Source organism: Falco cherrug, chromosome 4 (assembly GCF_023634085.1).
Source record: "Falco cherrug isolate bFalChe1 chromosome 4, bFalChe1.pri, whole genome shotgun sequence".
In the NCBI taxonomy this organism is placed as follows: domain Eukaryota; kingdom Metazoa; phylum Chordata; class Aves; order Falconiformes; family Falconidae; genus Falco; species Falco cherrug.
Genome location: NC_073700.1, coordinates 8,495,860 through 8,523,389, shown reverse-complemented (window position 1 = coordinate 8,523,389; position 27,530 = coordinate 8,495,860). Strand labels below are relative to the sequence as shown.

At 36.8% G+C, this 27,530-nt stretch overlaps 1 protein-coding gene across 10 annotated transcripts in view; it reads right to left on the bottom strand.

Annotated features, from left to right (window-relative positions):
• CACNA1D (calcium voltage-gated channel subunit alpha1 D) overlaps positions 1 to 27,530 on the bottom strand; it is a 235,437-nt gene that overhangs the window by 94,505 nt on the left and 113,402 nt on the right. For 6 of the 10 annotated variants that reach the window (XM_055710180.1, XM_055710184.1, XM_055710190.1 and 3 more), the window contains exons 8-9: positions 14,285 to 14,388; positions 2,689 to 2,858 (exon numbers count right to left, since the gene is read on the bottom strand). In XM_055710180.1, coding sequence (XP_055566155.1) covers positions 2,689 to 2,858; positions 14,285 to 14,388 — 274 coding nt within the window. Of the gene's footprint in view, positions 1 to 2,688; positions 2,859 to 14,284; positions 14,389 to 14,882; positions 14,987 to 27,530 lie in introns of all 10 variants that reach the window. The other 4 variants (XM_055710188.1, XM_055710181.1, XM_055710186.1 and 1 more) reach the window with 1 other exon arrangement.

The following is a 27,530-nucleotide window of genomic DNA, read 5'->3' as shown; positions in this document are numbered from 1 at the left end:
TCCTACCATGGAGAGAAGAGACCTTTTGTATCCTAAACCCAGAGCTCTTCCACATCATTGAATAGCATTATGGTGATCTTCCATCACCGTCAATCAGTAGTAAACTTGATCATCCAGAGGTTTAGGTGTTCAAGGATGTAGCTGCCTAGAAGCCTGCAAATTACTCCTCTGCCCATCTTGGGACCCAGCCCTACCTTATGCTTCAAAGACAGTTCTAGAAACACATCACCGGTATATTTGGACTAAATTTATTTCCTAAGCTTACTACTCTAGATTATTAACCTGGTGATAACTACCTAAATTGCACCTGACTCCCAAACAGTTAGCTCATTATCATAACTATGCTCCCGACCCAAGAGCTTCCCACATTGTGGCTGCACAGACGGCTCATGCTGTCTCTCATCACACTGCCCCACGCAATGTGATATGCAGCAGTTTGTACTGAATGCAAGGAGGTGGAACAATTCAGTAACCCCTCCTCCTTTACACCCTGTTGCAACTGATACTAAAAATGAAATTCCAAGCCACATATTTAAGCACATGTGCATAGACCCAGAGCACTGCCTAGGACACTGCCAATTTGCTGGAAATTTCCACTCAAAATACATATGCATGTCTGAAATTACATTATTGGGATTTGTTTAAAAGTTCTTTCAATTACTTTCCTCCTATTTTTACTCTGTAAGTCTTCTCCAACTCTTAAATTACCCTAAAATTATGTCGAAGTTAACAGTTCAGAGCCAAAATCTCTCTCAAACTCAATTACCAAACAAGTATTTTTGGATTTATGAAAGATCTATATGACCTAGAAGCTGTTTAAGGAATGTTGGAGCAAATGGCTCTTTTACAGCATATTAACAAACATCCAGTTTGAACAGGATGCAAAAAGTTCCTGGGATTTCACCGGCAGATGTGAAGACCAAATCCATCAGCACCATCGCTGACAGTATCGCTGTCCAAAATTCTATGCAAATTCAGCATCATCCACAATTCTGCATGACAATCTTGTATAAAACATATTTACTCCATAAAATGGGCAATCTTTTACTTCAGGATTTTATACTGACACTCAAACCCACAGTTTCTATATTCCTTCCACACAACATTAGTAGCAATAACAAAGTATAGTGAACTCTGGCTTTTTTGCTCTGCTCTAGATAAAAACTCTGTGCTACAGATTTTCATATAGGCATAAACTATTCCTTTCTGGGTGATGCTGACATTGACATCAACCCACAAGCTGCCTTCCAGCCTCCCATAAAACCATCATATCCTTCCAGTAACACGGATTTACACCGTGCTTTTATGTGAACTACAGGACTAATAAAATTCTGAAACTCAAAAACATAAAGATTTTTAAAAACTTAACTACATGCAATATACAGATAAGTTTAAAAACAGATACTTCAATATCAAACCACACAATTGTAACTATTCTACTGCTTCTGAAAAGTGCTATGGTTTAAAAGAACAGTTCTCAATAAATTAGCAGCACTAGAAGAAAAAGAACAGTAATAACGTATTATTTCAACACAGAAAATAATATTCTGAGTTGCCTTCAACAAACCACTTGCAGATGCATTTTTTAATACATACTCAACAGTAACTAACTAAATAAATATCATGACTTTCCAGAGTATCAGCTGAATAATAAGGTGGTATTTAGCGTTAGTATATATATTGAAATTTGGACTTTTTTATTTATTAAATTATATTTAATTTTTATTAAATGGTATTTTTATTGATTTAACTATTTAAATTTTATATTATTTATTTTTATATATATAAACTGTTTATTAAATGATAAACCACATCCTGAATCCATGTCCTTATTTATGTACAGCACTAAAAGCTCTCATAAAAATTTTGACTGCTACTATGTAAACACAGCTAAGAGGCTAAAACAACCTCTACTGAATTATGACATTAAAATACTGCTGTTACTCAAAATTTATGACATAGAAAAATCAATTACAACTTTTACAGTTGTTGCAATATCATGAAACTAGATTGTTCCTTTACATTAGGACTTGGGTCAGAAGCACTAGAAGGTCTCTACAGCATATATTACCTTACCCATAAATATACTATATGCTACTGCCAAATAAATACATTTTAAGTAAGGGATAGTTCTATTTCTCAGTGTGAACAAAAATCCCATTTTATTTATTTCACATTCATCTAGTAAAAAAGATTTTACACAGCTTTCTTGAACACCAAGATCCAGAATATCATTTCCACACTTCAAAACTTTAAAAAAATCCTCACTGTTGGCACACGGCTATTTCTTTGCTGTAGTTTTGACAATATTTTTTAAACTTTTTATATTATTATTGTTATTTCTATTGCACGCTAAACACACAGTCGTCTTGACTAAGGATTTACAACGATACTTAGTGGCACATAGCTTGCACGCACTAACTTGTTACAGAACACAAATAAAGCAGGGTTTAAGTCTCAGTGTGACTGAGCGCAGACGATTTGTACATGGACAGCTCAGAGCAGAATTTTGTTGCAAGATCCTGAATTATCTCTCATGACCAAGTATCAGCACACTACCAGACACGGTGGCTCTGCTAACGAAACTTTTGCAAGCTGGAAATCAAAAAGTGACATCATTGAGGCTGCCCTCCCCCCCGCTAACACAAAGGCAGTCACACACAGCAGTACAGGGTAAAGAATACGTACTGTTCCGCTTGCCTTCTTCATCAACCTCTTCATCATTCTCAGGGTCAATGTCTTCTGCCTGGGTAATCCAATCTAAATAGCCCTTCAGATCTTCTTCAAGCTGCTGTTTTTCACGTAGCTTCTGAAAGTCACCTCGGGCCTTGGCTTTTTCTCTTTCCTTGGAAAATTCCCTATCAAATTCAGATAAAGCAGAAAAAAATACTAACTATCGAACTCCCAGGCGTTTCGATCTAGGTCTTAACACTGAAGAATAACGTACTGACATAGAAAATGAATGGAATAAATTATACTGAAGATTTGAGAGCTTCTTTGGAAACAAGATAGTGGTGCAAAGAAATCATGCCACATCCCTACAGCAATACACCAAAACTTTCACAGCTTTTATGATTTAATTGAAAATCAAGCAGTATCCTTGACTCTTTCCATATGTGTTAGTTATGTGCTCTTCTATACAGATTTTAAAATCAGTTTTATCTAACAGCTACAAAGAGAAAATGACTTGCAATAATGAAGTAATTACAGAGAGCTGAGTATTAGTTTCAGTGAAATTCTGGCAGCCAGTTCTAAGCTCCTTCCCCTTCCAGCCAGAGTTTATTAGCCAACTCTATTCTTGCTTCAGTGTGTGGTTCACAGAATTCCACTAATAAACTCCCATTCTGTTTGAGATCTGGATGTTTTGCCCTCTTGCCCTCTGTAACAGAACCTAGAAATCCGTTTGCTCACAGACCAGAAATGCATCCCTTTACATAACTTGAACCCTCTGTCTCATTGCTCTATTTCAGTTCATGATTTGGGTCAATCCCTAAATTATGAAGGAATGAAAAATGCTTTTTGAGAAGGAGGTTGGATAAAATAGACTACTGAGGTCTCTTCCAACCTGAATTGGATCTACGATCCCCCTTAATGATAATATAACTCAAGATAATTATCAACTAAATTATTGCACCACAACATTCCATATACCAACATCATTAAAAAAATTGGTGTGACACACAGCTCCAAATAGTGTAACTCCCTCCAACAGAAAGATCAGACTGCCCTTTCGCCCAAGTATCAACGTGCATGATCAGAGTAGGCGACCATCTTTCACACAGTAGTGTAAGTGTGCACTGATTCAAAATTTAAAATTAAGCCTGTTCTGACTAACCTATTAATCTTTTGTTAAGGCTGAAATTAAAACTAAAAAATGGCCATAGTAATTTCATTTACTATGAACTTACAACCCTTTTATTTATTAAGAACTTTCACTTGAAAATATTCCCTACTTAATATGCTCGGAAAGGGAAATTTATTAAAGCACTCAATAATATCCTTTTTCAAGTGGAAAAATATTAGGAAATTAGTGTAAGACTTGAAAATATTTTAACACGGTGAAAACAATTATCAACATGAAGTTGCCCTGATAACAAAATATAGCAGAATAATAGAAAATCTCATGATTTTTCAACATAGTATTCCAGTTTGGTGACAGACATTACTTATTTAGAATTGCAAAGGTATCATCCCTCCATGGTTGTTTTTTGTTCTTTTTTTTTTATTATTGTTATTATTTCATTTGCAGCCTTCAAACACATGTAAACTCTAATTTTCTGTTTTGACATGAGTAAATTTAAGAGTTAAACTCTTTACATGCAACCACGCAGATCTTATATTTTTTTTAATGTTATGTTACAGAAGCTAAAAAGCTTTCTGTGGCAAAAACTAAGAAGCGGGCACTACACCTTACACAGCTGAGGACTTAATTCAACAAAAATGTGGTTTGGCATGTGGAGATGATCCTGTTCCAGCTGACAGCACTGTAATGGAGCTGAAGAATGCCAGCGCTTGCTTTGCATTTGCAACCCTTCACCCAGCACCCAGGGACGAGGTCCTGCAGAGGGCCAGCTCTTCGCAAAAACGCTCATCAAAGAGAAAGCTCAACAGATCTCTCTGAGGTGTAATTGCTTTTTAAATAAACAAAACTAAAAGCTTTGTTGTTTTGGCAGAAGACGTCATAAGCCTATAAGAAACCGTTTAGTTTGTGGAACACCGGGTTTAAGCTTCTCCCGGAGACAGTGTCAAAGAGACCATCCCTTACATCTGATTGAGGCCACATACCCACAACTCTCATGCCGTAGGCAGTATCTTTGGGGAAAAAAAAACCCTATCATGGCACAGCCCAAAATCAGAAGTAACAAGTTGTGCTAGCTTTTCCTAACTATTTGTGTTCTGTTCAGCTCAGTCCTTTGGCTGTTTTTCATTAGGGTGAAGGCTATGTGATGTGTGTGGGTAAAGTAACATGAAAGCTGCTGTTATTATATAGAATGAAAGAAACCATTTAAAAAGGAAACAGTTGGCAAGGCTGATATTTTCAACAGCACTTCACCCATGACTGAACTGCCTTTTAACTCTGACTTTACATTAAAATGGCTGCATGCAGAGAATTAAAGTTTTTTATGCACACAGCTAACTATGACCTTTCCCTTTAAGGCAGCACAGAAGTCAGACATTGTTTTGTAAAATGCTACTGCAATTTATCAGTGGGGGTTGATGCAATGGTGCTTGATTTCAATGATATTTAAAAATTTTACTTTTCTTTTTAAAAGCCAAGCATTTACAAGGAAGATTAACACCTGAGAAGACTGCATTTTCTTTAGGGAAGGGAGTAATCTAGCGCTATGGTATTTTTTTCTATCACAGTAACAATGAAGTTACAAACCTCAGACACACATATGTAAGTATTCCTTTTATCAAAATACCATGAATAAGAATAAATAGAATTGGAATGTAATGAGTTTCCTGTTACAGAGGAAAAATGCAGAACAAAAGTATTTTTTTCCAAGAAACAAGAAGTTATTTGAGAAAGATGATGGGCATGAGATGAAGGAGAGACATTGGCTCTTTAAAGCTTCTGACAGACAAGATATTCTCACCGCAAGATATTTGGACATTTAGACAAAGATATGTAGACACTGGCTGATGTCCTGGAAGGAGGAGTAAGACAGCTGCTTGCGCAGCACTTGGTGGCCATAGAGGGCATAGACTGGGTCCAGGGCAGAAAGAAAAAGCCTTTGGCTATGTAAGCAGCATAGGTACTGCATATGTATATGTATATGTAAGCAGATAGGTGGTCAGACCAAGAGCCTGAACTGGTCTCCCTGACTGTCACCAGCCCAGCACTCAGTCCAGAAGCCTACAAAGTCGAGACAAGCTTAGGAAGCGGCACATCAATTGTGGTAAGTGTATTTAAGCTCTGTAAATACTTGGTTTCACAAATGACTGAGCCAACTTCAATATATATATTTCATTCTGCTTTTATAAGATTACCTGGATCTGGCATTTGGGGGGGGGGGGGGGGGGGAGGGGGGTGTTGTTCATTGACTAAACTGACAAAAAATGTATTCAAAGGGCTCTTGTGACTATGGTAGCGTTCATAAGCATCTCTCCACTAAAATGTGATTTAAATCAGTCTCCACCCAAGTTGCAAACTGTCAGATCCTTAGGAACCACTCTGATTTGACACCAGCATATGTGAAATGATTGCCTGCAAAATTTCAGTTTAATAGTAAAAGGGATTTAAGTTGTTTTCATAAAGCATAGGGCTCAGTGAACATGTTTTTGTTCTAATTTCAACAACTAGAAAAGCCAAGCTTACTACTGTCTCTTATTTTACAGGATAATATGGTTCAAAATTAAAACTTTAGGCTAGCAGGGCTAGAAAGAGCTTTTTGCAAATCGCTACTTCTAAAGAATCTTATAAAGCAGATCTGAGTAACTTGTATAATGACACCTTGTATAATTACCCGTTTGCCTTCAAAAAAATCTTTTCTTCAAAACACTCTATTGCTACCTAGAAGCAATTCAGGTTTTGATTTCATTGCAAATGCAAATATATCAGACAACCTAGACCTAGCCAGCCTAATTTTGATCTAGTTAAATTACTTAAAATTGCAGTATGTGACAATATCCTGTGAACTGGACAAAGCTTTGAATTGCAGCTGGTGTAAATAACTCTCAACTGCACTTGCAGCAGAAAGGAGACATGGCTTGCAAAATAAATCATTATATGGAGACTCACCTTTATATAATCTAACTTATTTTTAGTGATAACTAAGCTACTATACAAAACACAACTTTTATTTTTATTGCCCAAAAATTCCTTGTCTCCTTTCAGAAGGATGATCTCAGTTCTCTGTTTAGGCATGACACCATCATCATCAATTGTTGTTGAGGCAGAAGCATATAAAATGCAGGTTTTGAGTTCACACTTTGATTGTCTGGGGCAATTATTTTCATGCCAGGTTTTTCTTTCTTCAGCTGAGTGAAATAAGTCCTGCTGGTATGCATCAGCTGGGAATGGTTTGATGCAACAAGGTGGAGGTGGCAGCAGGGAGTACCTACTGAGACTCACAACTTTCTGGTTCTCACACCTTAATTTGAGGCAGGGACGTAGTAACCAAAAATCCTAATACAACAATTTGCTTAAATGTGTGAGTATCTGGTATACTCGTCCTTCTCTCTGTAATTCATGGACATAATAATTAAAAAGAAACCTATACTGGCCTCCTGTTAGCTGGAAGTTCTAAAGGCTAGACATTTTTCATTGCTTGTACAGAAACATTAGTGTTGCTGTATCTCCCATGCATCACTAGGCACTGACGATAGGAAATAAACAGTTGCCTTTGATGTCTAAACATAAACCAGGACACTAACTCTTTGCTGGCCGTATTACTGTCCTTGTGTGTCACTGCAAATGCAACAGAAGAGAGAATTCATCTCCTGCAGTTTGCAACTTACTGCACGCAGGGTCTGGTATGTGGAAAGTGTGATGCTAATGCTATATGTAGAACTGTCACCCAGACATCCTAGACTCTCATTTATTCACAGGGAAGTCACATAATAACAAAAATGTACTCACAGGAGTACAGTGTTGGCCACCAGACTCACAGAAAAGGTTTCAAACAGTGGTAACCATACCAACCAACAAATGAGCTGAATCAAATCAGAGAACTCGAACTGCACAAATAACCATGGACAACAGCACACAGCTGGATGTAATGTGCAACAGATGTAGAGAGACATAAAAAAGGTTAAGGAACATCATATCTTTAATTACCGGAGACTTGTATACATCATTGTTACCTCTTCTTTTAGAAATAAAAATGCACAGGCTGAGTACTGTAGAATTATTTCTGCAGCACAAAAAAAGATTCTAGCAGGAATTTTCCTTGAGCAAGGAGCATCATGTTCTTGATGGGGTAATGCAAACTGGTATAACCTACCATAGTTATTTCCATGTAGTTCATTAGCAATTAACAAAATGTATGTTCAACAGCTCCAGCACCACCTCTGCGTAGCAGAGGGCCTGTGTAGAATTACTGTGCCAGAGTGCACGCCAATACAATGGGATCATCTGTGGGAATTTCAAGACAGGGAACAATCTGATAGAGCAACAAAACTGAGATCTGATGTTTCAGACTGTTACTCTATCTATGTATTAAGCTGCACTCCTTCTGTCCTGAGCAGAGACCCGTTTGGCTCAGGACACACTGGATTTCTTAGAGGAGGAACTGGCAGCACCGAGCACAGGACCATACCCCAGAGCGGAGCCATCCCACCACGGCGATGTGCACTGCCAACATAGTTTCTGAAACTGATGTGGTTTTTTACCTGTCAGGAGCTCAGCAGCAAGCATCTCACAGGACTGATCCCTTGGTGTGGTAACTTCAGACAGGACTGAAATAAAATCAGTTCCCTTCGAGCTCTTATTCAAGAGAACTGAACTACCCCTATTGACTTCAGTGGTCTCTGTCTAAAGCAGTTGGTTGGAGTTACTGCTGCTTACAGCTGGAAGTATTTGCAGTTAGGGTTATTTATGTTATTTTTGTTAGTATATCAATCAAGGATAGTATTTCCTTAGTTTGTACCTCTTTGTGTTTGAGTTTTATTTTTACCAGCCACAGAGCAATCAAAAAAACCTGCTTTAACTCATAATTTGCTGAGATCTAAAACTGAAGTCCCTCTCCTCTTTTCGAATGTATATTCTGTTTATCTACGTGAGGCAGTTAAAATTTTATCCATAAGTTGTTGGGTTTTTACTGAGCCTTCCCTCTGCTGTGAAAACGAACACTGCCAAACCCAGTTAATTTCCCTTTTGCTGAAGGACTATGGATGACAGTTCACTGCTGTTTTCTATTTGGTGCATCATTACTAAAACGTCTTTCTCTACAATTTTGTCCATATATAGTGTAGACAACAGTTCTTAGGTGTATAAGCTTACATTCTATATGACATTAATTGACAGATATTGCTGTGAGATTAGCATGGATGAGTACACACTGTGAGCTTTTAGAATCATTATGTACATAGATTGCAAATAATACTGTGGGAAAGAAATGGAAAAGATTAACATTCTCTTACTAACCTGCAAGACTTGCATGTAGGAGGATATATGTAAGGACATGTCAAAGCTTATGCTTTGCTATCCTTTAGCAAGGCAATAAAATCAATTTACAGAGATTTATTTAAGTGTGTTTAAAAGGTCTTACTTGTTCCCATGGCTACCCAAAGAAATACTAATGCTTTGAGCAGAAAACACTGTCAGCAGAAGCCATCCCCTAACGATGACTATCTTCAGGAATAGATTACCATGCATCATTAAAAGCCATGCCTCTTGATAAATAAGTTGTGAAGTTTTGTAATGTATTATTTTCTCTGTTCATAGTAAAATAGTTTAATGTATGCTGAGTTACTGGCACATTTATTTTAACTTTCAACATACTTTTAAAGGTACTTTCAGGGCAGAGGAGTGTCTCTCAATTCCCTTTTTTTAAGGTTTAGCTTTATTTGTTATCTTTCTAATAACCTTAACTTTATAATTTCTAAATTAACTTTCTAATTTCAGCTCACTGTCTCTTGCACCAATAGTCACTATATGCTCTGGTCTTTTATCCTGAAATATTTGGAGAAGGCCCGTCCTCAGCTCCCAAATTCTGTGTCTGGTACTTCATGACTTTGGAGAACACAGCTCTTCAGTTGCAATTTCGGTGCCATTCCATCAAGTGTGAAGCAGCCCCAAAGCTGCAGTGCCTAACCCTTGCATCACAACCACAGGAATTTTTACAAGGGCAGAAAAAGTGCTCTGGTATCTCTTACAGGCTGAACCCACTCCCTGCTGCTGCCTCAAAAGAGACAGCAATCAAAACAGGCTGTGACCACGTCATGATCACCCTGCCATTGCTAGGAGGTAAAACAATTCTTCTGAGCCACATACAATTTTAAATTTGTAACGTGAATGAACAAAATGTATACAAGCCCAAGATAATGAAAATGCAGAGACAGCTGAATACAGAGCTGCAAGAATTTTGCTCTGTTCTACCAAATATTGCAAGCATGCAGAAATGCAGCCTCAGTGTGAAAGACAGCTGGCGGTTCCAGGTGTCCGGCTAGATTCTTAAATTCACTGCAATGAAAGAAATTACCAGCAGGCACATGTTTTGAACCACGCTTCCAAATGTATTTCCAGAGACATTTCTGGAGCTGGATCTAGAGCCATTTTTTTCTTATTATAAAGGGAGAAGCTGTTCAGGGAGGAGCTGTTTCTCAAGTCTGCTCTCAAGCCTACAAGAGCTCTCTCTCTAGAGCTGCAGCTCTCTTCAGAGCCCTCTGCTGAAGCTGGACCAAGACCATGACCTGACCCCCCTCCTACAGCTACGTATACAGCTGGCCGTAGAGCGCTTCCCAGAAACAGACCGTAGGCCAATTGTAGTGTCGTTTCCTAAAGCGGGACTAGGGCCGTTTCTTGAGGTCTTTTCCAGAGCTGGATCTAGGTTGAGTTGCCCGGCCATTTACTGGACATGGGTTTAGACCACATTCTGGAGCCCTTTCCCATAGCTTTCCAGAGGCCTGTACTAGAGCTGCTCCAGAGGTGGTTTTCCCTTAATCCCTTTCTAGAGCTGAAGCTAGAGACCATTTCTGGAGAGCATCTCTAGAGCTGGGTCTAGAACAATGTGTGCAGGTCCTTGCTGGAACCATTTCTGGTGTCTTTGTTTAAAGCTGGCTCTGTAATTTGTGAGATGAACTAGAGCCTGAGCTGGATCTGAAGCCATTTCTAAAACCTGACCTGGAGTCTTCTAGAATGCTTTTTCCTGCAAGTCCTGCAAACTGAAATAGCTTTACAACTGAGAATCCACCTTGAGAATAATGCAAATAATACCAGTGTCTAATGCAGAGTAAAAAATAGAGTATTTTGAAAAAGCTGAATTACCTCAAGCCTGTGAATTCTCTGTCCTTATTACTCAAAGCAGTATTTAGAAAAAATACCTCCACAGTCAGCTTCCACACAGAAATTAAAATACTTACCACATGCAAATTACACACACACACATTATTTATATTATTTTACACATCTGCTATTAAAAGTATGAATTCTGTTTTTAAGAACGCCACCTTTAGCAGGCAAAACTGACATGGATCACCAGGCAATACTCACCTTCAGAAACGGCTAGGTGTAAAACAAAAGATCTCCCAAATCATCATTCTCATCCATTTGTACAGTATCTAAACACATCAAACATGCAGTGCACAAGAGGCATTACAGAAATACAAAGGGGCAGATGGTCACAGAGTAACAAAGGAGTGCAAAGAGAATGAACGAGTACTTTAAAACCACAAACAGATCAAAACAGCAGACAGATTTAAATGTACACAGCATAACTTGGGCTTACAGGAAGCAACGCTTCCATACAGAAAAGGTGTATTAGGCATTCAGATTCCACTTCCAAAAATCTGTATGCAAAGCCATGCTTTTCATGTAAATTGGCATAATTTTTGCAACCTTGAAGTTTGACTGGTTTAGAAAAATTTAACTTTATAGATTTATCATAAACTAAGCTTCATGCTATGGTTTGAAGAGAATAAAACCTAAAAGCTAGTAACTCCTAAATAAAAAGCAAAGGGTGCATGTGTTACATATTCAATGCCTGACTCTGAAAAATACTAGCTTTCCACTAAGGAATAGAATCACATCCATAGGATTTCACTAATACATCACTTTTGCCCATAAAATTTAGATGGGTAGGTCTAAACAGAAAAATATGTAAAAATATTTATTATTTATATGCTAATGGCATTTAGCGACCAAAATAAATCAGTATACTGCTATTCCACTGGCCCTTGTCAGAGTTTCAAACAAATATGCCAGGGTATTTACTTCACTTACATCCCAAACATAGGTAGATAGGAATACTCCCTTCTCCTTTCCCATTCTGCTATCAACATCTATCATTGGTGATATATAAGTATCACGTCTCCCTTTCACTAGTATAATTCTCTTCAGCACAGAAAACAAAAAACTGGAGTGTTAGGAAGGCTCTTTCATGTATTTAGGGTAAACATGGATGCAAACAATTCATGAAGCACCCTGGGCACTCCAGTGACACTGCAGTTAAATAACACTATGGCAGAAAAGTCAGGAATGAATGTACGAATTAAGGAGAGTTCACATCACGCTTCATACTGCTATTTCTGTTCACTGGAAATCAAAAGCAAGCCAGCAAGGGTTCTAAACAGCATTAAAGCTCTAGAGGTCAAGCAATACCTAGAAATCAGTGGAGATTTCTTGTCTGCAGAATGGAAAACAAGGGCAACGGGACACCTCTTCCCTTGTGTTGTAACAGCAGCGAAAGAACAGCTCCATATTCCAACAAGTATCATAATGTTGCAAACGTTATAAAGTATTTTAAAGGTATTACATCAAATGTAAAGCTTAGCTATGAGGGTCTTTCTAAATTTCTAAGGCTTCAGCAGACGAACGTGTAACAAAATGCCAAACCTGGCATTACTCTCCTCACAACTTATTTTTAAAAACATAAAAATCTGAAACAAGTAACAATTTAAGTCATGAAAGGGAAAAGGGAAATATTTAGTTAACTGTTACCATAGAATACTTTCATGCAACAGGAGGAAAACTAATTGTTGCTTATGACCTTCTTAAGGGCCAGAGAAAGGAACTGTGAAAGCCTTATCCTCTAATGACTTCAACTGGAAGTCTAGTCACACAGCTCCTGGTAACAGTATCAAAAGAAGAAATAAATCACACTGCAGCTACCCTCCTTTACTGTCCTTCTCTTCTTCATTTTGTTTGTCCATTGTGGCTGTGACGTGAAAGCCAGGCCCTTCGCTTTGCAGCAACTTACACATTTGTCCCTGAATAAATCACAGTCAATACAACTGTATAAATCAGACTTTACAGGGTAGGTCTTGGAAGGAAGAGATTAAATCTAAAAATCAGCAATGTGTTTTTAGCACTACCTCTTTGCTTTTAAACATCTGCTTTGTACAGTGATTCTGACAGTAAGGTAAAACTATTCTTCCCCTCGTTTCCTGGGTGCAACAGTGATCTATCATGGATAAATGACTTAGGACTTAAATAAACAAACTGTAAAACCACTCATCAGATAAAAACGCTCTTGTAACACAGTTATATCAGCAACTGGAACTTTTGTTTGAATGCCTGATTTCCAGGAATATAATCATGCCTTTTAATTGCTTTCAAACGTAACACACAGCCTGGCAGAGCCTGTACACACACCATCAGCAGTCTGACGGCACCATCAGCTATCACGTCAGGCTGCTTTTCTATGCAAGAGAAACTTTTCTGTTGGCTAACAAAGAGGGCACGGCTTGCCTAAGATTGCCAGAACAATATCGTGTCTTATATAACTAAATGCTAATGCATATAATAATAATAATTTTCTTTTGGCGTTCCAATGCTAGCCGGACCTTTTATGTACTTATTGGAAAATATCTTTACCATGAACTGGAGTTTTGCCAAACTCAAATATGTTAGAAACCAGGAAATGGCAAAGGAAGTGGAGCTGAACCTCAGTGAGGGGGCTCTGTAAGAAGAAAGCCTTGCAAACTATTGCCATAACCTACAGCTTTAAACCACATTATACAGCTACAACTGACACCGCTTCAGTTCTTGGCTGGAGCCTGGAATGCACAAACCAACAAAAAGCTGTGACAGCCTCCCACTCAGAAGTATATTAAATTGATACTTGATTACTGATAAATACATCAGCTTGCTGGTGCAGGCTATCACAGGAGTACACAGCTGGACAACACAGGAAGCACTAAACACTTTGTGCCAAGGTAATCTAGCCGTACTCTTGCCATAAGGCAGATCTTGAAGCACCCAATAAAAATATTTTGCAATCTGACTGGTAAACACAAATAACATTTCAATTATTTTATGGATATTTGAACAAAAGCAAAAGTTGGGCTTTCAGAAAAGGACACTTGTCCTATAGGGGAGAATATTTGTACAGGTGCACCACCCATCTCTGTGTGCAAAATAATGTTTCTCCCCGCCGGAATATTATAGAATAAAGAGATTAGTGCCTCATTTAATGAATATTTTTGGCAAGCATGGTGAACGTGATGTCAGACAGATACAGGCACTAGAATCACACAGTTCAGTCAAAAGGGCAAACACTGGTAGGATGACATAAGAGTCTCAGGTGCATGCAAAAAGCCATTGCTGAGAAGCTTGAGTCAATGCAGAGGCCATCTTACAAGTAGCAGTAGCATATACAATGTTAACTCAACTGCTTACCCACTAAGTACACCAAGAACCAGGTTAAGTACGAAAAATGAGCCAAGGATGATAAGACTAACAAAATAGATCCATGGCCACTCACATCCTATTGCATCATTTACCTGTAAAAATGTAAGGAAATAAGTTATGATTCAGTCATTCATTAAACAGCAGAGTCCTTTTTGCAGCTGCCAGATCACGTAGGTTTCAACACTGGAAGTTTATGGCTTATTTCATTCTTTTAAAAAATTAATCAATGAGCACTTGTTTAATTTCTTTACTTACCCAAATTATGTTGTAGGTGTGATGCTTTAGAAGATTAATTACAGTAACATTTAAATAAGTGCCGGAGAATTATTAGTCCTTCTTATAATTTTGCCACAAGTATGGACACGAAGAATATACACTGGTACATCTAAACTCTGATTTTGGTGTTTATATGTTATTTATATGATAGCTACAGAAAGCTGTTTCTGTTCTAATTGGAGGAGAAAGAAATAAAGGTGTATTCAGAGATGTCACAACAACTGAAGTCTCACCTGTATAAGATAACCTGTGTGTTCATGGCAACTGAATTCAGGACTCTGCCTTCATGATGAAAAAGGTGTATGCTTACCCGCTCAATACACCAAGAACAAGATTTAGTACGAAAAATGACCCAAAGATGACGAGACTGACAAAATACACCCATGGCAATTCAAATCCCATAGCATCATTCATCTGCAAGAAATAAGATGATCTTATAGAGTAGATCACTATAGTAATAGCAATGAAGAGTCAGAGAAAAAGAGAATTTAATCATTCAGGTGAGATAGCACTCTATGCATTCTTTCAGTATTCAAAGAGGAACAATATGGGAAAGAAGGCACTGGCCACATTCACTTTGCATTTTTAATACATACCCTAAAACAAAATACTGAGTGAACCTAACATTCAGATCAAAAAGTATTAGAAAACACAAATGGAGCACTGGAACAGTTCTGTTCTTTAACATCTAGAACATGAAATGAATTTCAGATTTCACTGATTAAAATGATGCTTTAAAAGTATATCGAAGTATTAGGATTTTAATTCATATATATCCTAGCTCTGCAAATGATCCTTTGAGATAAGAAACAGTAATATATATTCTCAACAGTACAAGCAATATTTTGCTGTACTATGGTATTTCAGTATTATTTTTTCCTGAAATACTACAGTTGGATGCAGTCATTTTAAATTAATTCAAAAGGAAATAAATGAAAATGAATTACCATAAAAAATGTGAACACAATTTTAGGAAAATGAAAAACTGAAATCAAATTTTAGAAACACAGACATTTTTAGAAACATGGAAATATTCTAGAAACACTTCTGAACAAAAATTAAATAAAGAACAATGTTATTGTTATTGGTTTGTTGATTTTTTAAAGTAAGGTTGACGTAACTGAGCTTTAAATACACTTCATAGACTCACACAAACTCTTCTATAAAAGACCATTTGCACAGTGTATTCCTAGCAAGCTCATTATACCTATCAGGCGATGGACTTAAACATACCCATGGAAATCTAAAAAGGCCTATTCAGAAAAACAGATATTTTAAAACCCCAGGGAATTTATTTTTGTGTGCAGCATTCAGGTGCAAAAAGACATTTTGGTAAGTTACAAAAAAAATTCTGACTTGGAACTTCTCGGAAACGTATCTTATGCAAGAGGAATTATTCTGGCTTTTTTGTTTATGCTGACCAGTTTGCATTAGATTTGTCTTAAGATGCTTTTTAGCCATGAAAATTCAGCAGACAATAAAAATTGCTTGAGCATTCAGGACTGGATATGGTATTGTGGAACAATCTTTGGGTAAACCTTTTTCCTCTTCTGCGAATGCTGTTTATCTGTTGTACCTGAAATTTGTGATTAGGCTTTGAGCTCTACCGATAGTCAAATGTGACTCCTGCCCTTAACATCTCTGTTGGAATAGACATATTAAACATGCGAACAAATGTTTTTCAAACTGTACTACTTTTTTTTTTTTTCCTCTATCTTTAAAAATGTATCAAAATCTCAGGTTCCGCAAGGTGGCCCTGTGGGTGGTGAAATACAAGCACACGCATTAAGTCTTTGCAGGTTAAGACCCCTAGGCGCTTCTCTTCAATGGTGATCTGTAATAATGCCACTTTATACCAACTAAAGTAAACAAACTTCTTATATAACCAAAGAAGATTATTTTACACAACTTCTTCATCCTTCAAAATAATCTCTCTATGTATCATCTTTTACAGTGCTTTAATAATTGAACTGATGCACTGGAAAGTAACTTAAAATTATTTAGACTTCCTAGAAAAAAAAAAGAAAACTGTGTAACATATATATGTGATTTGGATATTTTCCTTTTTTTTTTTTTAATTTCCTAAAAATAAAACTACACTTTGGGGAAATTAAAACGGAGAAGGGTTATAACCATTCAGAGAGGCTGGATCACTACCTTCAATTTTAAAAGATCCCACGTTTCCACAGTCCAGTTCGGCAACAGCATATTCATATGGAAATAAAATCATTCATAACGCTGCCATTATACTTACCTCCTTACACTTAGCCTCCTGTGCAACACTTTTAGCAATATTTGGCATGTCAGGTGCCTAAGGAGATCAGTTGTGCTGTTTTGATTTTTATCATCCATGCCCATTCCCTCAGAGCAAGTCCCCTACATTTGAGAATTCTTAACCATAAAGCAGCTCAGGTATTTAGTAAAAAACCCTATTGCCCAGACTGAATTTCTGGTTTGTCCCAGTGTATGTTTCCCTTTGCATCTTCTTTCAATTGTAGGCATCTAGCCTTAAGGTTTAGGAATAAAATTTACTTAACTTTTTTTAAAAACATACATTCATAATTATGTAATTACTTTAGAACTGAGTTTGCTTTAGAGAAATTATTCGTATGATACAAGCAAAATGTTTTTCTAACAATAGCTGATAAAAAAAAGTTCGCTCACATTTCAAATACATGTGAATGCATTTTGCATCTAACTGAACTGGACTATTAGCAAACAGTTGTTTGTAAGTCAGAGTGAAGGCATAAATTCATCTGGTGTTGACGCCAACATTTTCCTGCTATAAATCTTTTTGAAAAAAATGAAATATTAACATTCACAATTTTACTTCGAGAACGCTCTGGGAATCACTGCAATCCAACTTGATGCACTCTTTTTGCTCACAAAAAGAACATATTCAAGAAGCCAAGCATTGTGTTGACTTAGTAACCCAGGAACAAAGCTGAAATTTCCATGCTCTGTCATGGAGGTTCTATTAACACAGGCAACTGTGATTTGCATTTCCTTCATTCACTTCATAGTGCATAGCATATAAAAAATTTCCTTCTCTTTTATGCAGTTTGATTTTAAGCCCAATGTTTTAGGCTAATCTATCAAGGACTAATGTCCTGTGATGTAAAAATTGGAAACGGCAGCTAAGCAGTGCTAGAAGAATACTATGGTTTGGGCAGATGCTGAACTAAATCAAAATCATTCCTAACTCAGGAACCCTTAATCTAGTAGAACACCTTGGCACTAATCTAAGACTGAATTCCTAAAAGCAACCGACTGAAACTGCATCTACTCAAGATTTTCACCATTTCATTCTAGAGACAATTAAACTCTGTTCAAGTAATGCATTGTAATTTCTATTCATGAAGTAATATTTCTGATTGCATTAATACCAGAGATGAAAGTATAAGAAGTCCTTTCCTTTTGGAAAACTTTGCAGCTCATTTCATGCATGTCAAGTGGCATTTTCCATAACTTTCAATTAAAGAAAGATGAAAGGAGTCAATTTGCCTTCTGATTAAAAACTGAGGCAGATTTTGGTTAATATATGAGCCCAGGAAAATCTCCATCCGCAGAAACAAGGTATTTTCAGTTGAAAGGATTAATGTTGACTTCTCACCCAAAGTGCAGAATGAGGAGTTAGGAAGACACAAATTGCAGATGCATGGGAAGTTGCAACTAAGAAAACATAAACAATAAAAGCCCCTAAACCATGCTAAAGTTACACCAGCAAATCTAGGAGATGCCACATCTCAAATCCTCAGCAAAAAGCCTTGCAAGACTCCCACACACTGTGGCTCCTGGATATACTATACCAAAGGAGGTGTCGTATTTAATGGCTCTAAAAACGCACTTGTCCCATCTCTTTTTGAGTCCATTAAGCTTTTATCATCCATAACACATATTGCAAAGACACCCCCAAGTACCATCCTTCTTGCCCTTCTTTGTGTCTTTTTCAAGATCTAGTCTCACTGTTTGGATTTCACTTCTAATTAGTTTGTCCGTCACATCAACCAGAGGACAGATGAGACGATGAATGATAGGAAGGACAAAGTATTTTTCATACCACTTAAATCTGTTTCACCATAACAGTAGATGTGTACTACTCAGATACCATTTTTGGCCACGCTCTGGCATTTGCACTTCTTTCATACGGATGTTAAAGTAAATTTGTACGTTTAAATAGCTTTGAGAATAATTTTCAACTGATCTCTGAAAATCTTCCTATCCCTTTCATAAGGGATGCAGTAACTAACAGTTCAAAAGTCCCTGTAAAAGGGCCCATTTGTTCATGCTACCAGATCTGGAGACAAGTTATGCTACACAAGTTAAATTGGTGGAGAGTAATTAATTCTCATTGTATATTTGGCTCTTTATATTTACATCTATATGTTTGTGAGTGTATGTCAGCAAAGTGCAGAAGAATTATCTTGAGCCGATAGGACAAACTCGGTACAGTCTGAAACTGCCTCATCTGGCATGTGGAGTGAATTATCCTGTTAGCTGCTCTCCAGTTGGAGTCAACGATCATTACAATGCAGCATTCTGAGACCGAGACTCTGAAGGGAAACAGGAAGAAAGCCAAATTTACAGCAGACATAACCATTAGTATTACACAGCAGCAGATGGCACACTCCAATCTAAAACATCAATTAGAAATCATTAAAATGTCTCATTTATCCCTATCTGCAGTAACTGTTAGTAAAATCCCCAAATGCAATTGCACGCAGATAAAGGTCTTTTCTGTACACCTGATACTGTTCTACTGAAATTATTGCAAGCTCTTTGTATGTATCAATTCATCTAAGCCCTAACTGGGGATAATGATAAAGCAATGCAGTAACGCCTCTAATTCTGCATTTGTACTATTACAGACATAATGTGCTGATGCATGAACTTATTTCAAATTATCTTCCATGATGATTCAAACTCGCTTAATTTCTTATTCCTTAGTTTCCTCAATTTTACCTTTCTGTTTTTATAACATTCCAGTAGACATATAACTGGTGGGTTTATTTATTGTCACCTATAATATACTCAACCATCTTAAAATTTATTAAGACTGACAAACAATCTCTCGACAGGTGTTAAAATGATTCAGAAATCAGTATTTTATGAAACGGGACTAATCCTGCACTCTTTGAATCATACAATGCAGGCTCACAAAACCTTGGATCACAGGCTGTTTATTCTATTCATGTGAGAGCACACCAGACAGCTTGTCAAAGCCTTCTAGCTTCAAAGGTTGTGTCCTGGGATATTCTTGGCTAAAGTGGAGTTAACTTAAAGCTGACTTAAAACAGGCTGTGCTTGAAGCGCAGCAGCCTCCAGGTTGGTTTGTAAAAGCATGTGATTTTATATTCAATCTTGTATGGGTTCTGGAGTTAAAGCACAGATTTCCCTGACCTTCTCCTGGCTGGCCAGACTTGACTTTGTCATACTGGTGACACAGAAACAAGCCCAGACTGGTGGGATGTGAACGTGGAGAACCCTGCTTTGTTAAGCATTTCAGCTCATCAACAACTGGAATTTCAGAATTCCATGGCTCAGGTGTTAAGGTATGCCCAAAGAGAAATATATTCCTTGGAGAAATGAAAAATTGTTACAGTACTTCGAGAGCCTCATAATTACTTAATCACCTATAAATGTAGCCCAGTCTTCTGTATGCAACTTTGTAGCACAGTTTACATCCAGGACACATATAAGCCACCCTCTCAAATTAAACTTCAACTTGTAGGACACTGCTTCAGTTTTACTAATTTCCTTTGATCTGACAGTCAATTTCTTCCTGCTGTTATTTTTACCCAGCTGTTAGCTAATGAAGTACATAACTTAGGTACTCACATAAAGCATTTATTCTGCGAAAGCTGACTGCTTTATTATTTTTTTTAATATTGGTTAGAAATAAGTTTAGATGCAGGTCTTTTTTTTCATTCAGATACTTTATTTTGCATCTAATGCTATTTTAGCTAATTACTACTAGTGGCATTTCATTAATCAGCTTACTGTCTTTAACTGGGGGCAGCGGGGGGGGGGGGGATCAGATAATTGTTTCAAGGAAAGCTTACATGTCAAATGCAACTGCTAAGAAATTATTTTCCCTTTTTCAAGTAACTATCCTAGGTTGAATCTGCAGAGCAGATGGACACTAGCATAACAAAATGAAGAGTACTGCCTCTACAAAATGGTAACCCAGAGAACGTTTTCTGTTGGATTAGGGGAGGACCCTACCAGGTTTAAGAAAAATCTATATTCCAGGTATAACAAAATGGAAGTGTTTAGATTCCTTCATTGGTTGCAGCATGTTAATTAAGGAGTAGCAATTTGTTAGTGCTTCTACCCATTTATTTATATTGTCCAAACTAATTTCACATAAGAAATTTATAAAAGCTATGTAGGGATTTGGGTTGTTGAATCTAAGGGCTCAAAGAACTACTGAATAAACAGTGTGTTTATTTTTAAATGTTTAGCTATTTTATTTTTAAATATTTAGCTATAGTGTGTTAAAATGAACAGAGTAATAGTATCCAGTTTGGAGATAGGAAAAGAAAATGGTATTTAGTACATATCTGCTATGCCACCTATATATGTACCATACAGCATCATTATGTCACTGGATATATTTAATATTTCCCATATACTGAATACAACACCCACGAGCATAATAGCACACACTATTAGGATCGATGATGTAAAACTGTTACCTTAGTTTATGTAGAAACAATAAACAAACCCCCAATACTCAAGGTAGATCTGAATTTACTTACTAAACTGTTATCCTGGGACAGCCTGGGAACTGGAATGGTTTGAAAAGGCTTGTTTGCTGCTTCTGGCAAAGGTTTTGGAAGAAATTCTAGCTATTCAACTACTGGAGTTCTTAGCACTACCTAAAGTCTAGCCTACTTCTAATCCAGTTTCTATCCATTTTATTTAAACTTGTTGGGGAGAAACAGTATGTTCTCTGGAGTATTTGCAATCATCTATGACAAGAAATTAGTTCTGTGCTTTGACTGCAGTACAGGTCAGCAGGCAGCTAATACTGAGATACCAGGTATCTTGTCAAAGTAAATCAAACTTACTGCACAGCAGACATTTGCTGTGAGGTAGTTTAAAATCCTCCTCAGGTGGGGTCTTTTTGTTAAGATGCTCATTTGAAAAAAGCTATATTATACAAACATCCTTTTCGATGCTAATTCAAATTTTTAATATGTGTATTCCTTGGCTTGGTAGATCCGTTTCCATGTCTGAATTTGATCACTCCCTTTTCTCTCTTTCTGAGGTTTGTAATTTATTAGTAATTTAAATCTTGTCTCCTTGCCATCTAAAATTGGTTGATTTGGAGCTTTTTATGTCTAGAGAACATAAAAAGTAATTAGTCCAAGTAATTACCTAAAAGGCAGGGGGGTTAAACTAGATTTTAACATTACATTGGATTCAAGTAATTAACACACAGATTCTAAAAATCCTGCCTGCAATCCCTGGCTCTTAAGCGTGATTTATGCAGTATATTAATACTGTCATCCAAAATTTCTATCACACTTTCTCCAGCTGGATATCATGTGTTAAATTTCTGGCTATATAGTCATCAAAGGCTGGGAGCACTGTGCATCCAGCACGTCAATGCCTTTGGGGATGAGCTGACTTGTTTCACTGAAGTCTCCCTTACATGACCTGTGAGTGGTGCTGAGTGATGCTAAGAGAATAGCACTAAGCTATCCTCAGTACAGAGCAGACAAAGGCAGAAATAAGTATTTTGTAAAGATTTTTCTAGCATATTTTCTCACAATTTTCAACATCGTTTGCTGAGTATTTCCAACCGGGAAAAAAATCTGTCGAGCATTCTTTGACTTCTCTCAGACTGTAAGCTGAAATTCATTGCTGACAAGTATTGTTTGGATACAATAACATGCCTTCCATTTCTGCCACTGTAATGGGACTAATATGATTTAAATCACTCCAAGTATTTGTTTCCAATTGGCTTATTAAATCATTCGAAGTTCTCAAGTATTATTGCTTATTTGACTGTTGGTCATATTTTTTGAGACATATTTTTTAGCAATTCCTGCTCAACACTCTGATGACAGTTTTGATAAGACTTCAAACATACTTTGCAACTTTTTGTTTATGGACTAATAATACATTTTGTGCCTGGGCCAAGGGATTTTCTTATGAGATGTATTTGTAAAATATTTGCTTGTGTTTAGGAAAGATCTTTGGCTGAACATCAGCTGGTTTCAAGTATATTATGTCACCTTATAATACTTCTGAGTAGGCTGTCCTTTAAGATTCTTGAACTAGGAGCATTCTAAAAAGTGACATGATTAGAAGATTGTCTGAGTTTCTGATCATTTGACTGACATTCTGAAAAAATCGACTGCTTTGTTTTATTAGTGTAACTATTTTCTTTTCAAAACATAGGTTTATGTGTGAGTTATAAGCATTTTTCAAATTCTCATCCAGTTAGAAACAAACACATAGTGATTTTCTACCTTTTAATTTATGCACAATAAAGTCATCTCATGCTATTAGAAAGCTAGGAAGGAAGCCACAGCTCTTGTACTTGGTTATGAAAATACATTTAAAGAAATACTGATTATTTCTTTAATAATCAATCTTAATTCTATTTTTTAAAAAAATAATATCTTTAATAGTAAAGATATACTGAACAGGCTGTGTTACAGAAAATATTGATTTTCTTCAAATGTTCTAAGCTGCTGCAAGAAGTATATTGGGGTATATAAAGCCTGATTTCTAAAGCAAGAAACAGATTTCTAAGTGCACACTTTTTTTTGTAATAAAAGCAGAGGAGTTATGAATTAAGTATTTCTTTGATGATAACATACGTTACTACCAAACAGTAGTAAGGGACACTAGTTTTAAGAAGGTGACATTTAAAAAAAAAGAAACTGACACCCCTTTCCTTAAACCTTATGCAAGATTTAGACATATTATAGATCGCTTAGACATCTCAAGGAATGAATCGTGTATTTTAAACATGAATCCTTGATAGAGTATCTTGTTAACATATCAGTAAGTATATTAATAGGCAAAACCATATACGACATCAACGTACCATTACTCAGCAATTTCAACTTGAGCGCTTCAGTCTCAAAAGTCTCCAGATCAATAAAACCTAGTGCTAGCTAGGTGTCAGAGAACTGAGGAGCTGTTTGTATTTGAGCTAGTAATGCAAAGTCTGTCCATAAAATTGACTTAGTAAAATTCAGTAGCCACCAATACAGTAGCTCCATTATTGAATCAACTGTGCTGGCAAGCCATCACGGCAATTAGTTTGTTTCACAGAGGCCCTGCCCATCTTTCATTGAAGTCACAGCAGTGTCAGTGTAGATTATTCAAGTGTAGGAACTGAAGATAACTTCACTATGGTGAAAACAAGAAGAATTAAACACGATAATTTTGGTACGCTGGAAAATTGGGGGTTTTACTGGCAAGTACTGCTGCTCATTATGTATGTTCCTACATATCAAATGAAATAGCTAAAAATAAAGAGTGATTTACAAAATAAATGTTTGCCATTAATAGACTATAAATCTAGATGTCTGAAAGACACGAAAAAAATCTAGAGCCAGATATGCAAATGTAGACTCAGATTTTTTAATTCTTGAGTGCTTGCTAGCTTAAATTGAAAATGAGGCAAAGAATACTATGCTCTCAGCTTGAGAATGTGAGCCAGAGCATTAAAAACTTGGGCACACAGAAACTGCCACTTTGCCAACGACAAGGACTGCACTGGGATCCAAAACTAATAGCATAAACCTCCGGTTAGGGCTAGAGAGCAAACAGAAAAGACTGAGACTGGGAATAAACCCAGTCCTGATATAAACGGAGAAGATATACAGATGTGCAGCCACAAACATTACACAGTTTGGGAACACACTGTGCTGCACTGGCTGGTGGAAACAAGGACACCAGCCCTTGACCTCTACAGCTAAGTCTAGCATTTGGCCCCGAGGAGTCGCATTTTTTTGTGCATGAAACATGTAATATGTGCTATCCGGTGAGTTACACCTCAGTTAGAGAGAAAAGAAGCCAGATGAAGACACTCTAAAAAATGACAGGACATATGGGATTCAGATGCAAACTGGTGAGCAGCAGGATGTCCGTGTGAGTCACCAGGATCTGAAGGGTGCCTAGCAGTAGCAGGATCAAGCCCTCCATCTATAATAGATATGCATGAGAGAAAAATCATTACTGATGCTTGGAGAATTTTTAAGCCAAGTTTACTGTTGTTAACCAGGTGACAACGAGCTGTGCTATTGAGTGTTGTTGGAAGCTGTCATTTTCAGCTGTCATTCGTGCTAACAGAATGCCACACAACACGATGCAAAATATTGCACATATTTCACCCACTCAGATTACACCTGCTAGCAAGATAAGCCTACAGAGTTAATTTTACTGTTCACACAGTGACCAAATGGAAATCAGAATTCTGTGCACTTTCTAATAATCGTGGGTTTGGTTTTATTTTTGTTTTGTATAAAATTCATTAAGTCTGTGTATCATCAACAGATTTCTAAATAAAAAGCAACACTCAAAACCCATGCATGTCTAGTTAAAATGGTGTCCTTAGATTCTTTGGACATTTTTATTACAATCTGGTATATCCCTAGTGGTTTCGCAATTTATAATTACAACAAAGTATTTTCCAATTTTTGGCTAGCAATAGCTAAATCTACCTCAGCTTAATTCAGGGGTAAAATTAAAACATATAAATCATCATTCCTCTTGTCCTCAGTGAGTCATTTCAGCTTGACAATAGGCAGTTTGTTGGTCTACAGACAGAAAGATTCCAGATCTATAATTACATAAACATCAGTTAAGACAGATTCCAAAGCCACTTGAATAGCTGACTTTTATTGTATTTCACTAGGTCAATAAGTGTTTGGTTCTCTATCTAATAATCCCAGTATCACTTAAAATAACGTGAAAACTGACATCCATGTACCTGTAAATAACTTCTACATAGGGAACTCAGAGAAATAAATAACTCATGTGCAGTTTTGATTTTTTTGAATTTTTAGTTTTCTTAAGCCTTGCATTTTGTCTGATCGTGACAATATTCAGCATTCTATTTTAATGGGTTTACTATTTGTGCTGTCAGTGGAGACTCTACAAATATTTCTTAAGGTGCATCAGACCAATTAGCTCATTAATTCTTAGGGGAAAAAATGTTTCATATTGAGCCACTCAGCTTCAATTGTTTCTATATCTTCTGTAAATCATATTCTCAATGCAGTAACTCCTCAAAGTTTTTACATTAATTTTCTTTGAAAAAATTTGGTGATGGAGGAATTATCAGGTACTGAAATGTGGCCATATTTTTGCCTTGAAAGCTGTTAAATGTGTATTTTTTATTTCTAGACAATCATGGCAAACCTTCCTTTTTCTTTCAGGAGGGATAAAAATAACTATTATCATGAACACAAGTCATATAAAGCACATACTAATTCTACATTCACACAGTCTACAAATCCCAGAGTTGATAAACCTACACCATGAGAAATACATTAGCCTATATGTAGCTATGCATTATCGTAGACTCTTTAGTATTAAAGGTTAGCATGTTTATAGCCAATTTTGTATCTCTGGTAACAGGCAGTGGAAGCAGAGATTCACACTTTGCCAACTTTTGTCATTCTATCCTAAAAGAATGCCAGTTTACTTTAATTATCTTTAACAGTGACATTATCTTAAAAACATCTCCATATTCTATATTCTAGTATCACAGATTTTATCTGAGACTAGGCTCTGGTATTGTATTTTTTAGCAAGAGCATATTTCACCTTGATTTGCAACAAGTGACCATATAAAATTAAGTGTTCGTTCACCAGGTAATACTACATCCTTACTTGCATCCAATACTCCACAACAGATGTGCTATTAGTAAACAGTCCCACTCGGCCAGACAAAGAAATTCAAAACATGAGCTGCTGTGAGCAACATAATCTATAGTTGTAGCAAGATACATCTTGAGATAGCTCATCCATTTTTGTCAGCTTGCTAATAGTCATCCTTACTAGTAATCAGTTTTCTTTCATAAATACTTCCCACATTTGAATTGTTAGAATTATATTTGTTGTAAGGTCCCAACTGCTGCAAAGACTTACTGCTGAGTACCAAGTAGTACAGAAAACTCATTTAATTTCAGCACCTGTGGTAGGTAGGTTCCATCACAGCTTCTTGAACAACATCAGCCAAATCACTTGCATCAGATATTTAGGTGCTTAAAGATTCACAAAAGAACGTAATGTCCTTAGCTTGGAATGGGGTTAGGCAGAGAATTGTCCACCTGTATATTCAGGTCACCCTTTTCCTTAAAAAAAAATCTGTGTCCTTTTCTCATTTGTAAAATCAGGACTAAATACATCTTCAGTTTCCCAGTCTGTGTCCAGCTGTTTATGTTGTAAGATTGTGGAGGTTCCAGACCTGACACTAGAGTAGCATTTAGAGGTGGGGACTTACACAGTTAGGTTTTTGAATATGAGTACCTTTTGCTGCTTCTACAGAGCCAATGTCGGGCTCACAGCTCTTGTGATTCGTTGTTTCTGAATGGTTAACAAATGGTTTGCAGTCCCCACGGCAAGTACTGACAGTTGAGAGCTTGCTTTGTTCTAATTTACGTAAATATTGTGAAATATTTTGCAGAAATACTGCAAACAGAGAGCTCTTAAGCTTAATCAGAAAAGACGTACTTAAGAACTGTAGGCTTGCATGAAAAAATGATAGTCCAAAGGATATAAATGTAGTATCACATTTATCCAAATGGAATAGGCAAAAAAACCCCTCAAATAAGAAATGAATAAATTTGTTTCTAAAATGTCTTTTTAGCCTGAGGAGTCCAGTAAGATGCTGTGACTGGAAAAAGTATGCAGCTGAGCTCATCTCCTGCAAAACTCACCAAGGTCTCCTGCTGACAGTAATGTAAAACACTGCTTATTTCTCA